This window comes from Filicampus tigris, chromosome 13 (assembly GCF_054856515.1).
Source record: "Filicampus tigris isolate MCC_2025a chromosome 13, RoL_Ftig_1.0, whole genome shotgun sequence".
In the NCBI taxonomy this organism is placed as follows: Eukaryota; Metazoa; Chordata; class Actinopteri; order Syngnathiformes; family Syngnathidae; genus Filicampus; species Filicampus tigris.
Genome location: NC_141229.1, coordinates 12732311 through 12756758, shown reverse-complemented (window position 1 = coordinate 12756758; position 24448 = coordinate 12732311). Strand labels below are relative to the sequence as shown.

Sequence of the window (24448 nt, the reverse complement as noted above, 5' to 3'; positions counted from 1 at the left end):
GGTTTTTAAAAGAAAATCTTTTAATCCCGCTTCCTAATATCGCAACGGGGTTGGCAGATGACATAAAAAAGTGGCCAGCGACAACATACAGTCGCTGGCTACTCGCCACACGGTGAGGCAATGAGCAATCTTAAAAGCTCAGTATCAGTATCAGTACATGCACGGCAACAAAGTTGGTCGCTCTGTTAAAAATGCTTGGACACAGTCTTAATTCGCTTAAAGCAGATGTATAGGACCCAGCCAAACACAATACTTCCACTGCATGATAACCACATGACTCTAACACTTAATGTAAAACATCACTTGATGTCAGAAAACTGTGATCATTCTTCACCACAATTTATGTGAAAATCTCTACTTACGTCAACTTGAACCACTGCAAATATTAGAACAATCACCCCAGTATTTTGGTTTGCATGACATCTTCCTCTCCATGGGCGCACACTACAGCTTAAATGACAAAAATGCTTAGGGTCCATAAAATCTAAAATATTGAGGCGGTTATTCTACTAATTTCAGAGGTTGACTAATACTAATGTGTGGCATGCACATAAAAAAAAAAAATCATACCTGATGTTCTTGTGACACTGCTCTCAATCTTTACATGGCACCCAGTGAATCTTCTTTGGTGAAAAAAAGTTCAATACGGTTTGATTAAATACACAATAGGTAGTTCTCTTTTTCTTAATGCTTATTTTTACAGTTAACTTCAAATAGGAGAAGCAATAAGTCGAGCACTTGGCCTCTTTCTTGAAAAACTGTTCACTGTCTGCCAAACAGCTGCTAGTTGAGAAGTTCACTGCCACCATTTAGTGTAGGGATGGGCAATTTAAATGCTGGCGAGGGCCAAAATTTGTCATCAGTGCTACTGGGGGGCCACGTGGGACCACACACTTCCAGATGTATGATAAAAAATGCTATTTCAGATTTGGAAAAAATATGTGCACATGTAGAAAATACATGCTATTAATATAAAAATATATATATATAATATTTCATTTATGATCATATATTTTTCAATGAATCTATAAAACATCCACTATCCTAACCCAACTACAAAGGATTTGAAGCAAACAATAAAACAGTCACATACTGTGTTTTTTTTTTCCAGGCTCTCACATACAAATGACCAGTCAAGGACGGCACCAAACTGCTAAACAAGAAACCAATATTACGTGCAAAAATTCATTTTGTCCATTTTACATTTTAATGTAATGTATGCAATGTAATGCAAACTATGTATGTCCTGCATATCTTTCAAAAACTGCCCCAAAACGGCCTACTCACGCTGTTGTACAGGGCAGCATAAGTGCAACTAAGACATTTTTGCCATCTAGTAGTGATTGGAGATATTTTAATTTAAATCTACAGTAGACCCATGCATATTCGCAGTTTGGTACCCATAGGTTCCTTAATATTTTTAGATATTTTTGATTTTCCCAGTTTTGCCGGTATCAACCCGGCACCACCACCACCACTATTTTTTTTTACCTATCTTAAATTGACAATGGACTTTTTGTGCTCACTTCCTAATCTGGTCATCGGGAGGCGACAAATTCCCCTCACCCTCACAAAACACTCACTGAACATGTTTTTAGGTACACATTCTATGGAGAATGCTGTGTTGTGTCTGTGTACGTATGGGAAAGGGCCCGGTGCAAGTCCAGAGTCGCTGCCATGGCCCGAGCCTTGATACGGGCGTACAGTACATATGTAATAGCAAGACTGTAATAGAAATATTGTTTAAAATGAAAGCTACATGTTGCCTTGTGGAGCATTGATGGTAAAGATTGTACAAAGTGCTGCATTTACACAATCAAACTGACTGTGGTTCCTTCAAACCAGTCTCATTCACAAGTCAGTTCCTCATTTTGTGATTCAGTGATGCACCAATAGATAAAAATTAGGTCACATTACCAAGATGAAAAAAAGACATCATCCCTGCTATGGTTCTCATTTAAAAGCTCTAAACGGACTTTGATCTCATCTTTTCCTGGCCCAGGCCTTTTCAAGTGGGCCCGCGAGACTGCCAGGGTCAGTGCCATGATTCCTATTAGCAGAAGCAGAGCCAGACCAGCATCCATCCTGCCAGCCGCCTCATTAGTGGCCACTTGTTTGTCACACTCGTGCTTCTCTTTTTAAGCCCAAAACATTTTTTCATCTTGATGGTAGAGCACTCATTTTAAAGTACTCAAAAGTCACTATTTCTACAAGCAATACCTGACAACACAATTAACTCAACCAAGCAAAAAAGGCTGTAAAATAATTCATCTTTTAACAATTGTATATTTTGCTTGGGACTTGTAATTGTAAAACTTTGCTAACTATGCATGATAATGTGTATTCATATTTCTCTTCTAACGTCAATAAAAACGGGTTACAGAGGAACCTCTCAGGATGAACACAATCGATTTGGTTAGACTTAAGATCTGACTTAAAACGGAAATCAACCCAAACATATTTTTTTTCAAGAATATGTTCCATGAGGCCCACTAGTTGAAACATGGCATTCTGAATAATATTGCGTTCGTGGAGTATGAGTTAAGCAGCAAAATCCACCCCTTTTAAGCCATCTCAGGGGCGGCCATTTTGTCACTTCTGTCGACTAAAAATGACATTACAGATGCTCAGGTAATGACCAATCATGGCTCAGCTTCAGAAAAGAGGTCAGCCATGATTGGTTGTCACCTGAGCTCTGAGCACTTTAAGCTCAAGCCTTAAAAAAGTCTCTTAAAGGGGGGGCTCAACCCAAACATATTTTTTTCAGGAATATGTTCTATGGAAGCCCACTAGTTGAAAGAAGGCATTCTGATAAATATTCTGTTTGCGAAATGTGAGATAATTCACCCGTTTTAGCCATCTCTGCGGGCGGCCATTTTGTCACTTCTGTCGACTGAAAATGACAGCACAACTGCTCAGGGCTCAGGTAACGACCAATCAAAGCTCCCCTGTTTTCTGAAGCTGAGCCATGATTTGTCATTATGTGAGCCCTGAGCATTTGTGATGTCATTTTCAGTCAACAGAAGTGACAAAATGGCTGCCCCCCCGGGTGCCTAAGAATCGTGGATTTAACTCTTATCCCACAAACACAATATTTATCAGAATCTTTTACTCTCTGCATATTGCATTATATCGAAAGCTATTTCTAATACTTAAAAAAAAATATTGGCTAGTTGTTAGCACGTCTACCTCATAGTTTAGAGGTTCATAGGCCGAATTTTGGCTCGGTGTGAAGTTGGCATATTGTTGTAAAAATTGATATTAGATACATTGAAGACCCTAAATTGCCCATAGATGTGAATGTGAGTGTAATTGTTTTTGTGTAATGTGATTGGTTGATGACTACTCCAGGGTGTATCCGACATCTTGCAAAGCCAACCGGGATAGGCACCAGCTCATTCATCACCAATGATGAAGCACTGGAGAAAATGGATTGATATACAGTACATGTATAGGACTTCTTACTTTATTTTGGTTGTAGTTAGCAGCAGTGTTGTAAAACTACTGCATTGTAAGTGCAATGAACTGTACATCACTGTACATCATGTGTCAAACTCACAGCCTCGGGGACAGTTCTGGTCCGCTACAGCTTTGTGACCCACTACAGCAAATATAAAGTTGGTATACTTCATGTTTACTCCAAAATGGATTTGTTCATTGCATTTTGACAGAAAGTCAGACCAACAATTTGTATTAATGCCCACCACCCCACACTTTTTTTGACAGATTACAAACATTTCTTTAAAATCCCTTCTTAATATCATTTGAACAACAGTATTTATATTTGGTTGCTACTATTTTCCATTTGTTGTCATGTATAAATTCTGAGGCAATTGTGTATATATGGAGGAGGAATATAAAGGGGAGATAATCTATATTGTGATTTTCACAGTCATAACATCAATGTGGCCTACGATGAAAACGTGTTTTTGACACAGCGGAAGCGGTAGCATATATTTTGGTACCGTCAATACCTTGATGCAATACATACAGTATTAAACGCAATGTTAAATGAACACATCTCTGGATAATAATGCAACCACATCTAATTGTAAAAAGTACTTACGTTTTCAAAATATGACGGCACAGGCAAACTAAGAATTTAATTGCACGTACAGCTTGCTATATGAATCGAGATCAAAACTGTCCATTGTTATCTTTATAAAGGCACATGTGTTGACATTTGCATTGCGCAGGTGTACCTAATGCTGTGGCCATATCGAAGCGAAAGCTTTACTGTAGTGACGTTAACGCAGTTTAGGTTAGCATCACCATTTGTGGATCCACTTAAACACGGAAGCAGAGGGATCTTTCCGAACAACTGGGACCCCCTTGTGTCATAGGCGGTCCGGTTCGGGCGGGTTGGACAGAACCAGGCGGCGTCCTCAGCATCACCGTGGATCCGCCAATCGGAGCTCAGCTCTGGGCAGATTAACCCGCAGAGCACCGATGGTGCTCCGTAGTAGCCCCAGAAACAAGGAACAAACGGGGACTGTTCGTTATTTGCTCAAACCTTTATCACAGTGATCCACATATTTTTGTTGTAAACATCGACAAATGTAAACGAGCAGGAGATGGATGCTGGCTCAATCACAGGGGACAGCACGGATGCGATAATGATGGATGATTCTTCTACAGAAGAAAGGGACACCCAAGAGGCTTATCATAGGTGGGTTTATGTGGAGTATTTTTTTGATTTTTTTTTTATATAAGAAACCACATTGCTGTGAACAATTAAGTGCATGCCGACCGCTTGTATTGTTTCACCACAGTGGACACCTAATTAGGTACGTTACACATTTTAATCAGATCCAAGGGCTCACAAATTATGACTTTACAAAATAATACTGTTCATGTGATTGTCAAAAAACATTTCTATGTATATTTATTAGATTTTTTTGCTCTTGTTTATAACCACACAATATTCTTCCCCTTTCAACCAAATTATTAGGAACACCTTAATGTGAATGCAACCTAGTCAGTCCAGTTGGGCCCAATACAACAGCTCACTCGTCAAAGCCGGCGCACCCGGGGGCAAAAAAACACACACACAAGCAAACTCGACACAGGAAAGCCTGACCCTGAGATTCAAAATCAGAACCTCAGAACTGTGAAGCGTATGTGCTTACCAGTGTAACCACTAGGTGCTGTGCTGCCGTCAGTTACATATGTAATAGGAAAAGAATTCTCACTTCTCAGTACGATAAAGGTGCAGTTCACCATCACAGTTAATCCAAACTAAGAAAGACTGTTGGTGGTGCAAGATGGCACAGGTGTAGCTAATGTATGTTTAGGTTACAGAGCATTATTATTATTATTATTATTATTATCATTGTATTATTATTATTATTATTATTATTATTATTATTGTTACTGCATTAAATTACTATTTCCCAACCTTTACCGAACCAAGGTAAATATTTTACATTAGAAAAAACTCCCAACACACCCTTAACAAAATATCACACAAAGTCAATATACTGATTGCGTTTCTATTTATTTCCAAATTTACTCAGTGTGAAATGACAACAGCATTTTAATTGTAGCTTCTGCCATGTAGTGTAAGAGCATTCAATTGTTCTGGCTGTCACTATACATTGCCGGGATCAATAGAACCAGACACAATTTGTAGAAATAAGTGAAACTGGATCATTTCCCAAGGCAAAAATACGAATCTCTTACCGTGGTTGGGAATCAATGTGCCCTGCGATTGGCTGGCGACCAGTCCAGGGAGTATCCCGCCTCCTGCCCAAAGTCTGGGATAGTCTGATCACCTGCGAATTTGGTGAGAATAAGGTCTAAGGATAAGTGACATATATATATATATATATATATATATATACATATATACATATATACATATATATACACATATATACATATATATACACATATATACATATATATATATACATATATACACATATATACATATACATATATACACATATATACATATACATATATATATATATATATACATATACATATATATATACATATACATATATATATACATATACATATATATACACATATATACATATATATACACATATATACATATATATATATACATATATACACATATATACATATACATATATACACATATATACATATACATATATATATATATATACATATACATATATATATATATATACATATACATATACATATATATATACATATACATATATATATACATATACATATATATATACATATATATATATACACATATACATATATATATACATATATATACATATATACATATATATACATATACATATATATATACATATATATATATATATATAGTATTGAATAGTTTTTTTTATTTTTTGAGAACAGATTTAATTTATTATATTGCAGCATATTATTTTCAGATTCTTATTACTTCAGCAATTCATTATTTATTTGCAATTTTTCATATATTAAATACGGCCGTTTCTAGCCTAAATATTCATATTCTCTCTGGGTCTCCTTTTGATTAAATAGGCTATTTTTGTAACTCGTGTCGGTCATAATTATCCAATTATTGAGGTGCACCTGCGTGATCTCTACACACATATATATATATATATATATATATATATATATATATATATACACATACGTATATAAAAATATTATAATAATGCTACATTTATCTTGCTTGATCTTCTACGAAGATGCTACGAAGGCTTGCAAAACTGAAGGGCAGCAGCAGTAAACATACAAACTATTCCTTTCTAGTTAAAAACACACACGTACAACATCTGAGAATGGTGTACCTAATAAATCAGAACCTTTTTATTTTGTGTATTCTAGCGTGCTTTGATGTACAATGGGGTTCGCCTGGTGTCAGGTTGCAATAAAAATTTACATTTGTAGCACGGTGTGAAGATTGCTGATACCTCCATGGATTATTTTTGCACTCATCGGCTGAAATATTGATGGGTTGCTCAAATTGCTTGCCTCGTAGGCTTGTGTGCTCATTACTGCTGGATCTCGGCAGCAAAAATAAGACATCGGTTAGGTAGCAATGTCTAATAATGATTTAGTAATAAGCTCAATAGGTGCAGACATTAAACATTGGTTAGTCTTTGATTACTCTTTGTTTCACGTTACAGGTTGATGTAATACAAGACCACTGCTAGTGTGCTCTTCTCCATCATTGTGCCTTATTAAGGGACACACATGGACTGTGAGGTCACTTGCCTGTGTTGATTTACTGTGTCGCCATAGTGACATGACAGGAAGTGCGGTCGCATCGAGTCCACTGTGGAAAAACAAGCAAGTGCTATACAGGCGGCACAGTACGCCTAGCTCTCTTTTACTGACTCACAACTGCAACACTACTTATTTGTTAAAAGGTCACGTTTAATGACAGAGAAAGAGCCCAGGGAATACTTTTACTGGACTAATAAATGTTGTGCCTTTAAATACAGTCGTGCATAAAATAATGGAATTGAGTGCCCCTGGATCCCTTAAAATGAGCTACAGTGGAATATGCGGGCTTCACTGTATACAATCAAACACTAGCTTTTCGTTGTGTCACAGGTGCACCTTGCATCTCTCACATTTTTACATTCATTACTGTCACACAAGCACAAAAAGAGGTTCACCACAGGTAATATATACTTTGATAAATGACAACCTGCATAATGAGGCTGAGAAAATGAATGCACGTTTGTTTACTTTCTGGGTATATTTTTCTCTTCGCACATTTTTTAGCACCCAATGTTTAAAAAAAAAGTGTAGCAAAAAAGCCCAAGGAAAAGCAAAACAGATGCTGAGAATAAATCCTTTGATACTTGACGAACTATGGTCTCATGAGGTACTCTGACACTTGGACTGATGCATAGTGGTTCTTAGTGTAGAGCAGCTTTAATAGTATTGGATTTTTCCATTATAGTTGTTTTTTATTTCAGTTTGCCTTTTATTTTCAGTTAGTTTTAATTTGTTTTTTTTGGCGGGTGGGGGAGGTGGATGGGTTGTTAGTTTATTTAGTTTTTTTCCAAATAATGTTTAGTTTTAGTATTTGTTTTATTTGAAATATAAGAAAGGGGTATTTATCGAGTGTAAGATTAAAAAAAAAAAAAGAAGGTCACTAATGATTGTGGATAAAAGTAAAGCCATACAGTAATATAGTTTTGATAAGTTATATAAATGTAAAATGTAGTTCCAGTTACCGGTAATTTTTTTTTTTTTCATTTTTAATTTATTTTGTTAACAAATAGTTGTTGTTTTTTCTATTTTACTTTATTTAGTTATTTTCTTTGTTTTCATTATCTGTAATAACATTGGTTTTTAGACCAGGGACAATTATTTTTGACTTAAAGCGGAAGTAAATCAAAACATTTTTTTCAAGAATATGTTCTATGCAAGCCCACTAGTTGAAACAAGGCAATATGAATAATATTGCGTTTGTGGAATCAGAGTTAAGCAGCAAAATCCACCCATTTTTAGCAATCTAAAGGGGGCGGCCATTTTGTCCCTTCTGTCGCCTGAAAGCGACATCACAAATGCTCAGGGCTCACGTAATGACGTGAGTGATACAGTCGCCGATCACGGTGTGTCTGTTTTGTTTTGTTTTTATTTGAACAATAAGAAAACAAACGTGTTGCCTGGTGGTGCATGTGTTCAGTAATTAGTTTACAAGGTTCGATGGTGGCAAACTAACCCATGCAAGACAGTTGCCATCCATAAAAGCTGGAGGTCCATGGATACACAAGGATGTGGCGTATCTGATATCATTATGTGACACTGTATGAGTCACAACTGCTCACTCTTTTACCTCTCCATTTCCTGCTTTCTTCTTTAATTGCTCGCTTCCAGTTGTTGCAGTGTGACACCCAGAGCTTCATTTTTTGCCTAATTAGTTCTGCTCATAACTATGGGAAAAATATAAAGGGGAGCCAGGAAAAAAATAGCTCAGATTTGAAAATGTTTAATTTTTGTCATTCTTCCTGTGACTCATCCTCCACAGTGGGATCCCGGTGCTGTCGCTGTGCCCTCCCGACAGCGTGTATCCGGAACAGACCAATCTGAACGCCATCCAAGCTGATCGGGAGCTATGTGACAGCTGCAGCAGCCTCGATGGGCCCTCTTCATCCAGCCAGCTTTATCACCAAGTATGTATAAAATATAACGACCAATCATGGCTCAGCTTCAGAAAACAGGTGAGCCATGATTCGTTGGTACCTGAGCACTGAGCAACTCTGATGTAATTTCCAGTAAAAAAAAAAAAAGTGACAAAATGGCCACCCCCTGAGATGGCTAAAAACGGGTGGATTTTACTCCTTAACTCATATTCCACAAACTCAATATTAATCTGAAGGCCGTGTTTTGACTGGTGGAGAACATATTTTTGTAAAGAATTTGGGGGGGTTGACTTCCACTTTAACCAGTCATATGACAAAAATGCCAGGGGTGTGGACTGTCAGATTTGAAATCTTCAAATCTAATCACAGCACAACTGTCTAGTAAGTGAAATTTTATTGATCACAATATTTCTTGTAGAGAGCAGTCTGATTGAGAATTTTCAAGTCTATCAGGCTTATAAATTCTGTGACACTGTGGTGGACTTGTGTGAGACGTTTCAGGTCAGACCAATTCATGTAGCAAGAGAGTTAGCCTGTAAAATCAGTCATTTCCATGTCAAATAATAGCGTCATAATGCATTGAAACTAAAGTGCCCAAAATCATTTTTTTTTGCGAGCTGGACTTGTGTGAAATTCTGGAAACACAGGTGTTCCTATATAAACATCTCTCTGACGCCCCTTTTGCACTGCCTGGAAACGTTTTTTTTTCTTTCTTGCCTGCATTTAGGTTCCTCAGGGTCAAGCTGAGCTCGGTAAATGCCCCCACTGCAGCCCCTACGATGCTCTCAAGGCAAACGCGTGCTGCGAGACAAACAGCACCAGCGGCCCTCACACAGGGGCAGGTGCGGTGGTCCGAGTGGGCCACAGCTGTAGTTCGACCCGTCAGATGTCTCACCAGCACGCTGCGGTGCGATGCCACTGGCTGCATGGATCCAGTGAAGGCGGCACACAGAGATCGACGCAGCGGCACGTGGTGACAGTTGGGTGTGTTTACTGATTTTAATTTCTATTTGTAACAACGTTTGAGAGGAGCATTTATTATGACTGCTGAATATGTTACCCTTGGGTCCAATGCTTCAGAATGCCAATGTTGGCTAAGATGGCTATGCAGATGACACGCAGCTATATTTATCTGCGTCTCCGAACGATAACAGTACAGCTAACGTGTTGTGTCACTCGCTAAAGCAAATTAACTCATTCACTGCCAGACATTTTCAGACGCTGTGTTTGAAAACATTTGAAAAAAGATATAAATAAGTTCCTGGGATTGAATGGCTAGACTGTGAAAAGGCAAATAAATACGTCAATGGCAGTGAATGAGTTAACAACTGAGAACCAAAATTTAATTCAGCTAAACCAAAACAAAACAGAGGTTATTGATTTTGGCAATAAAAGACAAGAGGCCAGACACCAAGTCTGAAATCTTGGAGTGCTGACAGACTCTGACCTGACTTTCAGAGTCGTGTCGAATCAATCACCAAAACAGCCTTTCATTAGCTGAAAAGCATATCGACTGAAGGGTTGCATGCTCCAAACAGACCATGAGAAACTTATCCATGCTTTTTATCTCCAGTAGACTTGATTATTGTCACAGTCCTCTGATTGGACCATCTCTAAAGAGCATCAGACAGCTGCAGCTCATTCAGAACGCTGCAGCTCAGGTCCTGACCACAACAAAAAGATCACAACAAAATGCTCCAGTCCCAAAGCGTTTACGCTGGCTCCCAATAAGATGTAGAATAGGTTGAACAATCCTGCTACTGGTCTATAAATCAATGAATAGTTTCGGTCCTGACTACATAAAAGAAAAGCTAATTGAATATAAGTCCAGTAGGTCTTTTAGTCAATTCCTGCAGCTCAGGTTTCAAGGCAAACATGGTGAAGTGGCATTTAGCTGTTATGCTGCACGCAATTGGAATAAGCTGGTAACAGAAGCGAAGTCAGCCCCGAGTGGAAATGCTTTTAAACACAGTTTTAAAAACTCTGTTTTGGGCGGTGTGAAGCACATTGAGTTGCCTTACGGATGAAATGTGCTATGTAACTAAAATTGCCTTGCCTCGCTTTCATTAACAGGGATGGAGGACTCTACTGCTTTGTGAGAAAGTAAGACTTTTTTTTTCAAGAGCTATTGCATGTCCCACTTGCAAGACCAAATCAAACACAACCTTCACAATTAACAATTTGTGGAGTGACAACCTTCAATCATATTTCCTCAAATAGTAGCCATGCCTGTGGTTAAGTTTTTCACAACTTTTATTGACCCAAGGAACAGATCAAGGCAAGTAGGAGATGGCCGATTAAACAATTCTTGGCCTTTCTCCTCGTTGATGCATTTTATTATTATGACCTATTATTATTAACTTCACTTGACACAGATATGCCATTAACATTGTTGAATATCTCCAAAATGTGTTTTCTCAAATACCTCCATCGGCAGCTGAGTAAATACAGTAAATGCCCATGGCCAATATTTGTGGAAATACGGTATCTTTGTCAATTTTGAATGTTTGATACAGGTCTTGAATTACATGGTGCCCAATGAAGTGAGCGAATGTCTTATGTTGATTAAAAATACCCCCCAAAAAAAAGACTTACTCTGATATTGACAGCTTCTTTGTGTGTGGTCTTCATTTCTACCTCCACTTGATAGTTATGCCCAGATGCTGGTGAACTACCCGTTAGAGGTTCTCATGGGATGTGCCTTGCTGCTACTTGGATGTTCTCTGGCTGGCCTCCTCATCGGACCACTGCCAGACTTCTCTGAGCCTCTGCTGGTGAGTGGTTGAGAATTTGGCCAAAAATAAAAAGACAATCAGCACATGTTCAAATGAGAGCAGTAGACCACAGTTGGGTTATCGCGGTACAAGTTGAAGAGTAGGGAAAAAGTCTGAATGCTTATCGAGCCCCGATTCGTTCGATTTAAAATCACGGTTTTCAACCAGAAATCATAGAATTAGCGGGATTAATCTGTTACAGAGTCAAACTGCCGCCATCATCCAAGTCTTAGGCAATTGTTTAGTTACTATTTCCGCATTCTTCACTGTTACACACGTGTAAAAGTTAAATGTTGCTCAAAATCATTTAAAACAATGAATTGTGTACTCACCATTTGATGCTGAGAGTCACTGAACAAAACTGTTGCCATCACAGTACCTTCTGTGGTGGCATCAGGAAAAAAAAAAATCAAATGAAAAAAGTTAAAAACGTTTGAAGCTGAAGTTTCGAAATTTGTTGAAATCTGCATGACACCTATTTCGAGACCTGATCTATTTATTTTTAGCAGAAACCTTACAGGTTCCACTTTAACCAGAAAATATACGTTTTCTACTCAAATCAGTGCATTACTTTTCAAGCACAATCCTCACAAGCACATGTTTCTTTGGGAAACTCATTCACATCCAGGGAAGAATTGACTGTTTACACCAAAGCATACAGTCTGTAAAATTGAACTTGCCTTGGGGCCCATCTCTTTGAAATTGAAATATTCCGGACCACCTCAGATGGATTGTTAATTACTTTTTCCATAATGACTTCAGTCACATCTCCATCATTCTTCACAGTGCTGCACTAAATCAGATCAAATGACACACTCTGTAATCTTGTGGAATTTAATTAAAGAAAGAAGTAAGGCACTCCCACAGGAGATGACTTAATTAATGGGGAAAATTAAATGTCCTGCTCACGGTGCGGGTTGAGGACGATCAACATATAACTGAAGCGTAACTGACAACAGCTACACGACTCGCACGGTGAAGCTAATCCCGAGCATCCACAGAGTCTTTTTGTTTTGATTTTTGGTTTTGTGCCTGTGTGTTAATTCTTCAGGGCTTCGAGCCACGAGGGACAAACATCGCAGTTCGCCAGTCCAGCTTGTCCAAGCTGCAGGAGAACACTGGCCCGGGGAAACCATTGTCTCTTTTGCCACAGCAGCTCAGTAAAAGGTCAGCGGAGAGTTTGGGCGGAAAGCACGCCACGCTCTGTTCAAAACAAGCTCTGTTCCACACGTACACATTTTACATGACAAGAACAATCCCCTCCGTACATGTGAAAGTTTTAGGTCACAAGCCCCGTTAGTTTAGTGACGTTCTTGGCGGCAATCGTTTTGAGATTAAATTTGAGAGGTAAAACAGCAAACAATAGGACAGTCGTGTGTTACTTTCAGCAGTGAAGATGACCTCCACAACGCCACTGGACTTCGATTCAAGAGGATGTTAGCCAGAGACTCCAGTTCAGAGTCATTCCTCTGCGACGCACCCGGTGAGTCAGTCTTGACTAATCTCAAACAGGAAATGGCATTTTACAGCATTTTCGACCAAAATTGCTTCAGACTCGATTAATCAACAAGCAATTCCAAACAGATAAAAGATTAATAAACGTATTGTCGTTATTATTGTTCATGCAACAATATGTTTATCATTGTGGGTTTATTCGCATTACACTGAGAGGTTTTTGGTAGTTTTACTTGAGAGGCAAAATGTGTGTTGATATGTTATCTTTGTGAAGGCAGAATTTATAATATAGCTGATTGACCAAATCAGATCTCCATTTCTGACCTATGGTGCGGAACATGATTTAAAAAAAATAAATAAATAAAATCTATTTTTAGATTAATTCATTCATTATGAACCCACATACAGACATTTGTCAGAGTAGACAAATGTGTTCTCTTCCATGCCCCACTTGAATTTATTATGGGATGGAGTCTTTGAAGGTGCATTAACATGTTAAAACGAGTTGTCCGTGACTTAGAGATTTTTTTTGAAGGATTGCAACTTTTGGTTACTATACTTAAAGGGGAAGTCAACCCGAACAATTTTTTTTCAAGACTATGCTCTATGCAAGCCCACTAGTTGAAAAAAGGCATTCTGTGTTTCTGGAATAAGAGTTAATCCACCCGTTTTTAGCCATCTCTGGGGGTGGTCATTTTGTTACTTCTGTCGACTGAAAATGACAGCACAACTGCTCAGGGCTCAGGTAACGACCAATCAAAGCTCACCTGTTTTCTGAAGCTGAGCCATGATTTGTCATTACGTGAGCCCTGAGCATTTGTGATGTCATTTTCAGTCGACAGAAGTGACAAAATGGCCGCCCCCAGAGATGGCTAAGAATCGTGGAGTAACTCTTACAATCACAATTGCTCAGGCGTCAGGTAACGACCAATCACGGCTGAGCTGTTTTCTGAAGCTGAATCATGAATGGTCGCTACCTGAGCAGTTGTGATGTCATTTTCAGTCGACAGAAGTGACAAAATGGCCGCCCCGAAATGGCTAAAAAGGGTGGATTTTGCTCATATTCCACAGACGCAATATTAACCACAAAGCCGTGTTTCAACTAGTGGGGCTGCTGGGAACATATTCTTGAAAAAAAATTGTTTGTGTTGATTTCCGCTTTAAATACTGAACCATTACAGGCTTAGCACTAGCAGTTTTGTTTTATTTGAATGCCTTAAATACAGAATAGTTTTAAATGCGAGAAGAAAACGATGATTCATCGGTTCCCACATTGCATGTTGAGTCCATCTGTGTCTTCCTCAAAGGCCAGCATTTGGCGCAGCTCGTGTTCCGCTCAGAAAGCTCAGCCAGTCTCTGGAGCCTAAAGGCCATCCATGCCATGTGCGAGATGGAGCAATCCAGGGTATGACCTGATCTATACTTGTCTCTCCATTTTATCTTTCGTCTTAAGCCATCTGTTTGCTTCCTCAGCTCTTCAATCACACTGCTCAACTAATTTGTACTATGTTTTAATCAGAGATGCAAGTAAACGTTTGTAAATGATTTTTCTGCGCCGATTCAGAATCTGCTCTCGTTTTTTTCTGTACCACATCAGGTTTTCATAATAATAATAATCGTAACAGTAAAATAATATGTAATATCGTAATCCATTTAGTAGTTATGAATTAAGTTTTGACAGGTGGAATTTTTTTTCCCTAAAGTGTCATAGGTATAAATTACAACATGGTAAAAGCCATATCGATCAAGCTTCTATTGGTCGAACGTAACAACAACAACAACAACAAAATCTCAAAACCTGATGTGTTCGAAAAAAAAAAAAGTGGAGACATTTTTCCAATCAGAGATGCAAGTAAACGTTTGTAAATGATTTTTCTGCGCCGATTCAGAATCTGCTCTCGTTTTTTTCTGTACCACATCAGGTTTTCATAATAATAATAATCATAACAGTAAAATAATATGTAATATCGTAATCCATTTAGTAGTTATGAATTAAGTTTTGACAGGTGGAATTTTTTTTCCCAAAGTGTCATAGGTATAAATTACAACATGGTAAAAGCCATATCGATCAAGCTTCTATTGGTCGAACATAACAACAACAACAACAACAAAATCTCAAAACCTGATGTGTTTGAAAAAAAAAAAAAAAAGTGGAGACATTTTTCCAATCAGCGTTAAAAATACTTTTAGGCCCTTTTAATCAGCCATCTCTGATTAAAATGTTCTGTTGACCATCATCCCATTTTGACAAGCCATTTTAAAATCCTTGGGAACACTGGCTCCTATCATATTTAATTGGATAATTAGTCATGGAAGGCTTTCCAAAACATCTCCCTTGTTTGTCTCAGATACGCTCCCAGGCTCAGTTCCAAGATGTGTGCCAGCAACATGTGAGAAGCGAGGCCGAGACGGCCTCAAGAAGCGGCTGCTGTCCCAGCTGGTCCCTGGGAAATTACTTAGCCGCCCTCACTAATGCCTCCTGCTGCCTCTGCCTAACCGCTCAACAGGTAGCGCAAACACATTTGCCAACGCACAGGCCGTCCAAAAGGTCCCTTAGCCACAGCGATTATTTTTGCCATGTTTGAAAGCCATTCAATGTATCATGTATTGATTTCCCTTAGGTCTCGGAGGCACTTAACCTTCTCCGGAAGTGTGCGCCGTACTACCACGACGGCCATCTAGTGGAGGCCTGTTTCCAGCGACCCAAACACGGCGGCTGCTCTTCTGTCCCGTCACGCTGCAAACAGTCCCGCATAGTGTTCCAAATCCTGCACTTCCTGGTTGATAAAGATTTCCTCGGACCGCAGACGGCTGAGTATCAGATCCCCACCCTCAAATACAGTCTTCTGTTTCTACCGGTGGATAAGGGGGAACGCATGATGGAGATCTACATGAGGAGTCTAAAGGGAAGAGATCTGACATATAAGAACACGACTATCACTGGCATGGATCTGGGAATCAAGCAGACATTGTTCAAGTATTATCTAGCAAGAGATTCGGTGTTCCCCGTTCTTGCAATCATTTCCCTTCTCATCACCATGGCTCTCTATCTTCACTCTCTCTTCATGGTGGCGTTATCTGTGGCAGCAATCGGCGGGTCCCTCCTTACTTCCTATTTCCTCTATAAAGTAGCATTTCGCCTGACTTTCTTCCCACTGGCGAACCTCTCGGCAGCGCTTATTCTCCTGGGAAGTTGCTCCAATCAGGTTTTTATCTTTGCAGACTTCTGGAATATGCAGCTGTCCCAGAAGCCCTCAGCGTCCCTGGAGAAGAGAGTACACAAGGTTTTGCAGGAAACGGGCTATTTGATATTAGCTTCGGGATTGACTTCCAGTGCGGCATTTTGCTCCGGTTATCTCAGCAGCATCACGGCTATCAGATGCTTTGCGGTTTATCTGGGAAGCGCCTCATTTCTTAGTTCCCTCTTGGCTCTTGTGTGGCTGCCATGCTCTTTCATCTTACGTGAGCGTTACACGGACGCATCCGCCGCATCCGCTGCACCGCAGGGGCGGAAGCCCTGTTGTGCCAGAAACCCAGGCGGCTTCTGGGAGGCAAGCTCACGCAAGAGGTTCCTTTTCACGCTTGGCCAGAAGCTGAGAGAACTCAAACGAGGTCTCGCCGACACGTCCAATTTAGTGTTCCTCAAAATCCTGCCGTGCGGAGTGGTGAAGTTCCGATACATCTGGGTGTGCTGGTTTGCGGTGCTGGCTGCGGGCGGCACGTATATGTCTTGCTTTGATCCGGGAATGAAGCTGCCTACACTCGACAGCGCCGTCACTCAGCTTTTCCGCTCCAGTCACCCATTTGAGCGATATGACGCGGAATATCGTCACATGTTTATGTTTGACAGACAGACGAATGGAGAAGATAGGCCCGTGACACTGACGCTCGTTTGGGGCATCCAACCAACTGATAACGGCAATCACTTGAACCCAAAAAGTAATGGCTCTTTAATCCTTGATCCCGACTTTACAATGAGTCAACCGCGTGCGCAGGTTTGGTTGAGGGACCTGTGCGGACATGTGCAAAACCAGAGCTTTTACTCTGCGCCTTCCCCCGAGGACAAAGAGGCAATGGCAGATAATATCTGTTTTGTGGAGCAGCTATTACACTGGGTCTCGCTCAGAAAGTGCTCGGAGAGTGATGTCACACTCCGGATTTGCTGTAGCAGCGTCGCTTTCCCTTTCCCTCCTCGTGTTTTTGAGAACTGCCTGAGCATGATGTTGGCGGAAAGGTACGCCCAGGGCCATTTGGCACACGGCGGCGGGGCGTACTTCCAGCCAGACGGCCGGATTGCCGCCCTCGTGCTGGCATTCAAAACCACGTACCGCTACAGCTTCAACTTCAGCCAAACAAATGTTTTCTACAGAGAAACCCTGGAGTGGTTTAACAAAGAAATATCGGGGGCACCGCCAGGGTTGGAAAGGGGCTGGTTCGTCAGTCAGTTGTCTCTCTTTGACCTACAACAAGCACTGAGCTCGGAGATGCTGGTGGTAGCTGGCACCTCGGTGTCTCTTACGTTTGTTTTGCTGCTCTTAACCACCTGCAATGTTCCTTTAAGCGTGTTTGGAACCGCGGCGGTCGGTGGCAGCGTGTTCGTCACCGTCGGACTCCTGGTTCTCCTGGAGTGGCAACTGAGTGGCATCGAGGCTCTCTTCATCTCATCTGCGGCGGGGTTATCCGTTGACTTTGTCGCCAACTATTGTATTTCCTATTGTTTTGCACCGCACTCAGACAAAATAGGGAAAGTAGCACATTCGACCAAGAGGATGGGCTGTCCTGTAGCAGTCGTTTCCGGTGCATTTTTCTGCACCGGGATCATCATGCTGCCTTCGACGGTCTTGCTCTTCAGGAAATTGGGAATTTTCTTGTTTTTGGTTAAATGTGTAGCATGTGGATTTGCAACCTTCTTTTTCCAGTCGTTGTGCTGCTTTTTTGGTCCTCAGAAAAACTGCGGGCGAATTCCACTCCCGTGTTTGTCAGACCCGTCTGCCGGGATGCTGTCATATTGCTCAGGAGCGGAACCGAGCCCCTTGTCTACCAACGGCGCTTTAGGAAGAGCTAGAGCAAAGAAAACCCATGAGAAAGACACAAGTAGTTACCTCTACCCGAACCAACGTCGGCTGAAACTGACGGGAACAGGAGACGGGGTCAGGGGGCCGGAGCAGTACGAGCTGCAGCCTTTGGCCTCTCGACTGAGTGACAGCTTTGAGAACAGCACTTGCACAAGTAAGCTGTCCAATCGGCCGTCCGTGCTCTCTGATGAGATCGAGTACTGCGGGAGGGATGCGTCCTCGGATGGGGAAAGCGGGGACATGTGTGGTCGCCAAGCACCTCCAGCTCTGCAGACCTCGTCACCATACAAAGAGAACCCAACACGATCCGTAAGCCTGGCAAACGATGACATGGCCGGTGGCAAGAGGCTGTGTAAAACCTGCCACGATTGTTCTAAAACGGTACAGCAGTGGAGCAATAAAACATTTTCATCCTCCTCTGGCATGGACGAAACTACAATAAGCCGCACGCTTGAGACCACTGAGCAGCCGTGCCTGTGCACAGAGGATCAAGAAGAAAGATTCCTCCAACCGTCCTCGCAGTCTGTGAGCTCCTGCGAGTTTCTGGATGACTCGAACGAAACCTGTTTGAGTGACATTGAACCGGGGTCGTCCAATGCCCAAAGCGACGGGGAAGCTCACTTACAACCGGGACACCTGAATGGCAAGAGAGACACTCTGCGTCTTTCACTCAGAGAGACAGTTTATGAGGTGTGTGGTAAAGGTCGGAGCAGTCAGACTGAGGAAATTGTCATTTTGCCCAACAGTAAGCCAGACCTACCGGATGTTTGGATAAAGAGAGATGGACAGCGTGATGATACGCTATAAGCAGAACAGTGTGCGTGAATAGACTTAGTGTCTTTACGCAAGTGTCACCTGGAAGGACGATTGAAGAATCATGGAATAATTTCACACACGTGTAGTTACGACATTGGTCAATAGAGAGCGCTCTTGTGCAGCAAAAGCAACAAAGGTACTCACAGCCAGATGCTTAAGGACTTGTAAGGTAAAAAGATCCGTCTTGTGTGCCAAAATTATAACGAACTAATCTAAACTACGATAAAGACTGATTCAAGCAAGTGTGATGGTCCTAATGCAATAGTTTGAGTTGGCTGGACCACAATATTTGTCTTTAGTGGCCATTGAGGAAGCCATCAGTTAAATGTTTGTCAATTGTCAAGAGTTGCAAGCTTAGTGTTTCACAGTGAAATCTTTAAAAAAAAGTTTATGCTTGTGCCGTTAACTGAAAGTTTACTTGTGGATGAGTTTCAGTACATAATCTATGAAGTGTTTGAGTTATGATAATGAAAGAAGAGTAATTGCTTTGTTACAGCATTGTTATTGAAAAATGTGTGTGTGTGTGGGGGGGGGGGGGTCTGTGAAAAGACAATTACAGTATCTTTGGAACACAAATGCTTATCTATACCCGCACTCCAACTGTATACATTCTGTTTCCTTACAAGATAACAAATCGTGCCAAACCTCTTGACTTTTATATGCAAAAATTCCTGTTGTGTGTTTAAGTGCAAAAGGTAAACGAAAATGTTCATATTCTGTCATATTGTGTGTAAAACCTTAAGTGTTTTGAGGTTCATTAGTGTCTCATAAGAACTGGGATTGCATTGTGAAAATTGAATGCACATTCACATTTAATGAGACATGTCATAGAACAGAATTATTTATTGCAGGCTTTTGAAGTGAAGAAAAATAAGGTTGCTGCTTTTATTTACAGGACTTGAAACTGTTACATTTTCCATTCAGTTGAAATTAAACATTTTCCTGCAGTACGTTTAACTAGCTTTTTTTCCCCCCCACAGCTTGTTTATGACTTATTACCCTTAAACTAAAAGCATTAACAGAAAGTTATTATTGTCTGATAACCATCTCTAATTCCACTTCATGGGGATTTGTAATTATGAGATTCTGCAGCATGTACTGTAGCTAAACAACCAATGAAATCATTTTTTCATGTCCTTCAAAAACATATTTCAGACCTCACCATCCCGTTCACTTTGTTTTGAACTGTGAAAATAGGAGCTGGTTGCACATAGTTTAACCATGTGTCAACAACCTTGGATAATGAATTACATATTTTCAAGAATGTGGCTATGTATGTAGGCTATATTTTAGATAAACAAAATCAGGTGACTTAAAGGGGAAGTCAACCCAAACATATTTTTTTCAATAATATGTTCTATTCAAGCCCACTAGTTGAAACAAGGCATTCAGATAAATATTGCGTTTGTGGAAGAGTTAATCAACTCGTTTTTAGCCGTCTCTGGGGGCGGCCGTTTTCTCACGTCTGCCGACTGAAAATGGCATCACAACTGCTCAGGGCTCAGGTAACGACCACTCACGGCTGACCTTTTTTCTCAAGCTGAGTCGTGATTGGTTTGTTACCTGAGCCCTGAGTCGTGGTGATGTCATTTTGAGTCGACAGAAATGACAAAATGGTCGCCCTCTGAGATGGCTAAAAACGGGTGGATTTTGCTGCTTAAGCCATATTCCACAAACGCACTATTAATCAGAATGCAGTGTTTCAACTAGTGGGCCTGCCGGGAACATATTCTTGCAAAAATATATGTTTGGGTTGATTTCCCCTTTTAAGAATTATATTTTGTGAAACGTATGCTCAAACAGTTTATTTGATCTCGATACACACAGTTGCAAGCTCATAAAAAGAATGCGTATTAAGTACTGGATTTGTTTGTCATGGAAAAAATATTTTACATTATCGATCCATACAGGTTGACTGAAACAGTTCTGGTGCTGAAGCTTGGCCATTATCACAATAAAGTGCCTTGGGTGGCCTCATCATAATCACCCTGTCATCATGAAAATGTAGGAGAATAATGAAACTCTAAAGTCCAATTATAAGTGGCCAAACCTTTGCACATACCAGTACAATTAGAATTTTAAAATGTGCTTCCTTCATTCTATATCATTATTCACCCCACTGGATGCATGTCATTTTTAGCACTTCCGACAAATGTGGCTGGTACCAGACAACAAAGCTAATTCTTGTAAAACCAGAATGCAACAACAACAAATGTATATATTTGTACATTTCTTCCAGTTAACAAAAAAAGATAGCACTGCAAAATTCATCTCATGTGGAAAGCAATTTTGAAGATTATTCAAGAGTATTCAGTGGAGATCTCTGATCAGTCAGTCCACTTCCACCCAGTCATCTTTGGCCCAGTCAGGTAACTGTGTAGAATATTCAAAGTCTGGTCCTTTGTAGCGTAAGGCGTGCAGGTACATGATGAGTTGTTTTTCGGTGGGGTCCGCTCGTACTAGTTTACACTCACTACATAGGGGGTCTGTTCTTGTCTGTTTTTGGTCTCCATGTGATGTATACGGAAGGGGGTCCTGAGGTTCTTTGAGTGAGGTGTTATCAAGGCAAACATCTAGAGAGCACCCTGCCTCCTTCGCGGTGGCCTGCGATCTTATTTCACCACATTGCAATTGGTGAGTTTCTCTCCTCTTCTCAGCTTCACATGAACCATCTCCCAGGCTATTATCCTTCCGTTCATCTTGAGACAACATGCTGGAATTGCCGGCTACATCCAGCAGGTGGAGGCTCTCCTGGACCTGATGCTCCTCAACCAGAGCCTTGACGAGCTCCTCATCACTCTTTCCCATCAAACCCCCCTTCCCCCTGTGAGGCCCCCAGGCGGAGGCACCGTAGATGGGATCATTGAGGATGGGGAAGCCCAGGTACTGGAGGTGCACCCTGATCTGATGAGTGCGGCCAGTCAGGGGCAAACAGCGCACCACGCTGGTCTTGCCATTGAAACTAAGTCTTTGAAACACCGTTCGACATTCCTTTCCTTTTGGGTCGACGCGGCAGAGCCCGATTTTAAAGGACACAACCAGGATGGGCTCTTCGCAGACCAAATCACCCTCCGGAAACTCACCTTCCACTCGGCACACATACTCCTTTTCAAGCTGCTAGGACAAATTCAAAGCTCTAAATGCTCTCGAAGCGCGAATGGCGCGAAACAAGCCTGGAAGAAAGAACCTACCTGTCTGTCTCTCACCAGCTGGTCCAGTTTCTTGGAGATCTCCAGAGTTCTGGCAAAGAGCAGCACTCCCGAGGTGAGTCGGTCCAATCTGTGGACCGTGTGCAGCTCCGAGATGCCCCGCTCTTTGCCCAGGATGAAAATCACCGTGTTGTGTCGGAAACGGCCGCAAGGGTGGACGGGGATGGAAGCGGGCTTGTCAACCACCAGGACTTTGCCGTCGTCCACCAGGACCTCCAGAGGCCTGCCAACGACGGGGGGCTCGTGACGATGGACTGTGTTCTTCATGTGGTCATTGTTCTGCATCAATGACAATGTGGTAGCCTCAGCGTTTTCACGTAAAAGTCAATTACTGAATTCTTTTAACTGAAATATTACAGTGTAAGGATAGTGACAGACCACAGCGTCATTTACAGTCTCTTGGTTTATGTCAAACTCTTTTTTTTAAACACAGCATTCATTGTAAAGAATGAAGTCACAACACATAATTGAACAAGCATCGTAGGATAAACACCATTATTTTAAAAAGGTGATACGTATTCCAAAAGAAAAACTAGCATCAACAGTGGGCTTGCGAAGAGAGAACATGTGCAGACTCACAGCCAAAGCAGTTAAACTCTGTCTTCACCTGTTGTGTTGTCACTAATTATCATAGTTAATTTAGGGCAAGTGTGGTACACGGGCTACGTCTAGTTGTATGAAAAAATAAACACTTGATTAAATATGCATAATGTTACTGGCTTAAACTTGTTTTAAATCAAGAACAGGTCAGTTGTATTTAACTTTGCATTCAAACTTTTAGAAGTGTTTGTTTTCAAACATTTAACATTTTTTTATTAAACTTATGTACTACATTTTAATAGAGTGTTCACAGCGCTTACAATAACATTAAATATACATTATGGGAATAAAACCCATACCTTGTTTGTTTATATATTTTTGTTTTAATGTTTTAACTATTTTTTATAAATCAGATTTTACTGCATCGTCCGCTTTTACAGCACTTTGTATGCAGCGATGAGTGTTTATAAAGTGCTCTATAAATAAAGTTGAGTTGAATTGAGAGTTTATATTTACACTTGTTTTGTGCCTACTAGGCTCTCTTAATGTTGGTCATCATGGTAGTACTAGAAGTATTGTAATTATAAGTAGTAAGTAATTGTGAGAAAAATGTACTAACTGGTCACCGTGCTGCTTGAGTGTATTTCGTCTAAGGAAAGGCACAAAATTGAGATACAGATTCCATGTTTTGGGAACAAAATAGCAAGATATTCAACAAACTGTCCAATTAAGTAATGTACTGTAGAATCATCACGACACTGACCTTGAGTACCACCGACAGGTCTTCCACGGGGGTCTCATTCAAGCGGATGCGACCCTCTTTGACAGCACTCTGATAATACTCAATGGACTCTGCTCGAAACTCACTCTCGAACACTTCCAAAAGGCTCTTCCCTATCCAGCGACCTTTGCAGTAGGTCTTGAAGTCAAAGTAATACGGGTGTACTTTACGCAGGCCGTCCTCGAAGTAGTACGAAGTCTCGTCGAAATGTTCCTGGCTGAAACTGACACCCGGGTTACGCTTCTGCGGAGGAGGCACATATCTCTCCCCAGCACGCAGCTTCTTTCCTCGAGCTCCTCTGCGCCGTTTGCCCCAGTCGCTTGACTCGTCGCTTTTACGTTTGCCGGTTACTTGGGCTTCTTTCACCGCGGTTCCCTCTGCTGACACCGGGTTGTTTTCTTCCACCGGCGTGGCGGCTTCCAGCTCCATGGGAGACACACAACGAAGTGTGACGTTATATTGTGTGAAAATTGGGCAAAGTGTATGGCTATTACGACTAGAAAGGTCGCTTTTACAAAAATTACAAAATACAGAACTGTATTGAACGTATGAGGTTTTGTACAATAAATGTCTAGTAGCTTCAACGCAAAGTAAAAACGACAAATGTGGAGGTAATTTTCCAAAACCTACGCCCGTCAGCGTCAAAGCCGCGTGCATCGCCAAGAGGTCCTTCACAACAGCAGGCGCACGTATGTGACGTCAT

At 40.9% G+C, this 24448-nt stretch overlaps 2 protein-coding genes across 6 annotated transcripts; one reads left to right on the top strand and one right to left on the bottom strand.

Moving 5' to 3' along the window:
- Positions 1-4432: 4432 nt before the first annotated feature.
- Positions 4433-20165, top strand: disp2 (dispatched RND transporter family member 2). 4 transcript variants are annotated; one of them, XM_086049784.1, is made up of 10 exons: positions 4433-4669; positions 8981-9125; positions 9823-10074; positions 11169-11213; positions 11738-11869; positions 12921-13036; positions 13258-13352; positions 14632-14729; positions 15673-15831; positions 15946-20165. In XM_086049784.1, the coding sequence occupies exons 1-10, from the start codon at positions 4575-4577 to the stop codon at positions 19204-19206; spliced, it is 4398 nt and encodes a 1465-aa protein (XP_085905910.1). In that variant the 5' UTR covers positions 4433-4574; the 3' UTR covers positions 19207-20165. The 4 variants fall into 4 exon arrangements, with proteins under 4 accessions (XP_085905910.1, XP_085905908.1, XP_085905907.1 ...); XM_086049782.1 differs by having other exon boundaries at positions 9823-10079; positions 11169-11198; positions 11746-11869; positions 13261-13352; XM_086049781.1 differs by having other exon boundaries at positions 9823-10079; positions 11169-11198; positions 11746-11869.
- On the bottom strand, positions 20044-24432 carry rpusd2 (RNA pseudouridine synthase domain containing 2). Of its 2 annotated transcripts, XM_086049786.1 has the most exons (4): positions 24376-24431; positions 23728-24168; positions 22407-22703; positions 20044-22329 (listed from the first exon to the last, which is right to left on the bottom strand). In XM_086049786.1, exons 1-4 carry the CDS (start codon positions 24400-24402, stop codon positions 21547-21549), a joined length of 1548 nt encoding a protein of 515 aa, XP_085905912.1. In that variant the 5' UTR covers positions 24403-24431; the 3' UTR covers positions 20044-21546. The 2 variants fall into 2 exon arrangements, with proteins under 2 accessions (XP_085905912.1, XP_085905911.1); XM_086049785.1 differs by having other exon boundaries at positions 23728-24432.
- Positions 24433-24448: the final 16 nt, after the last annotated feature.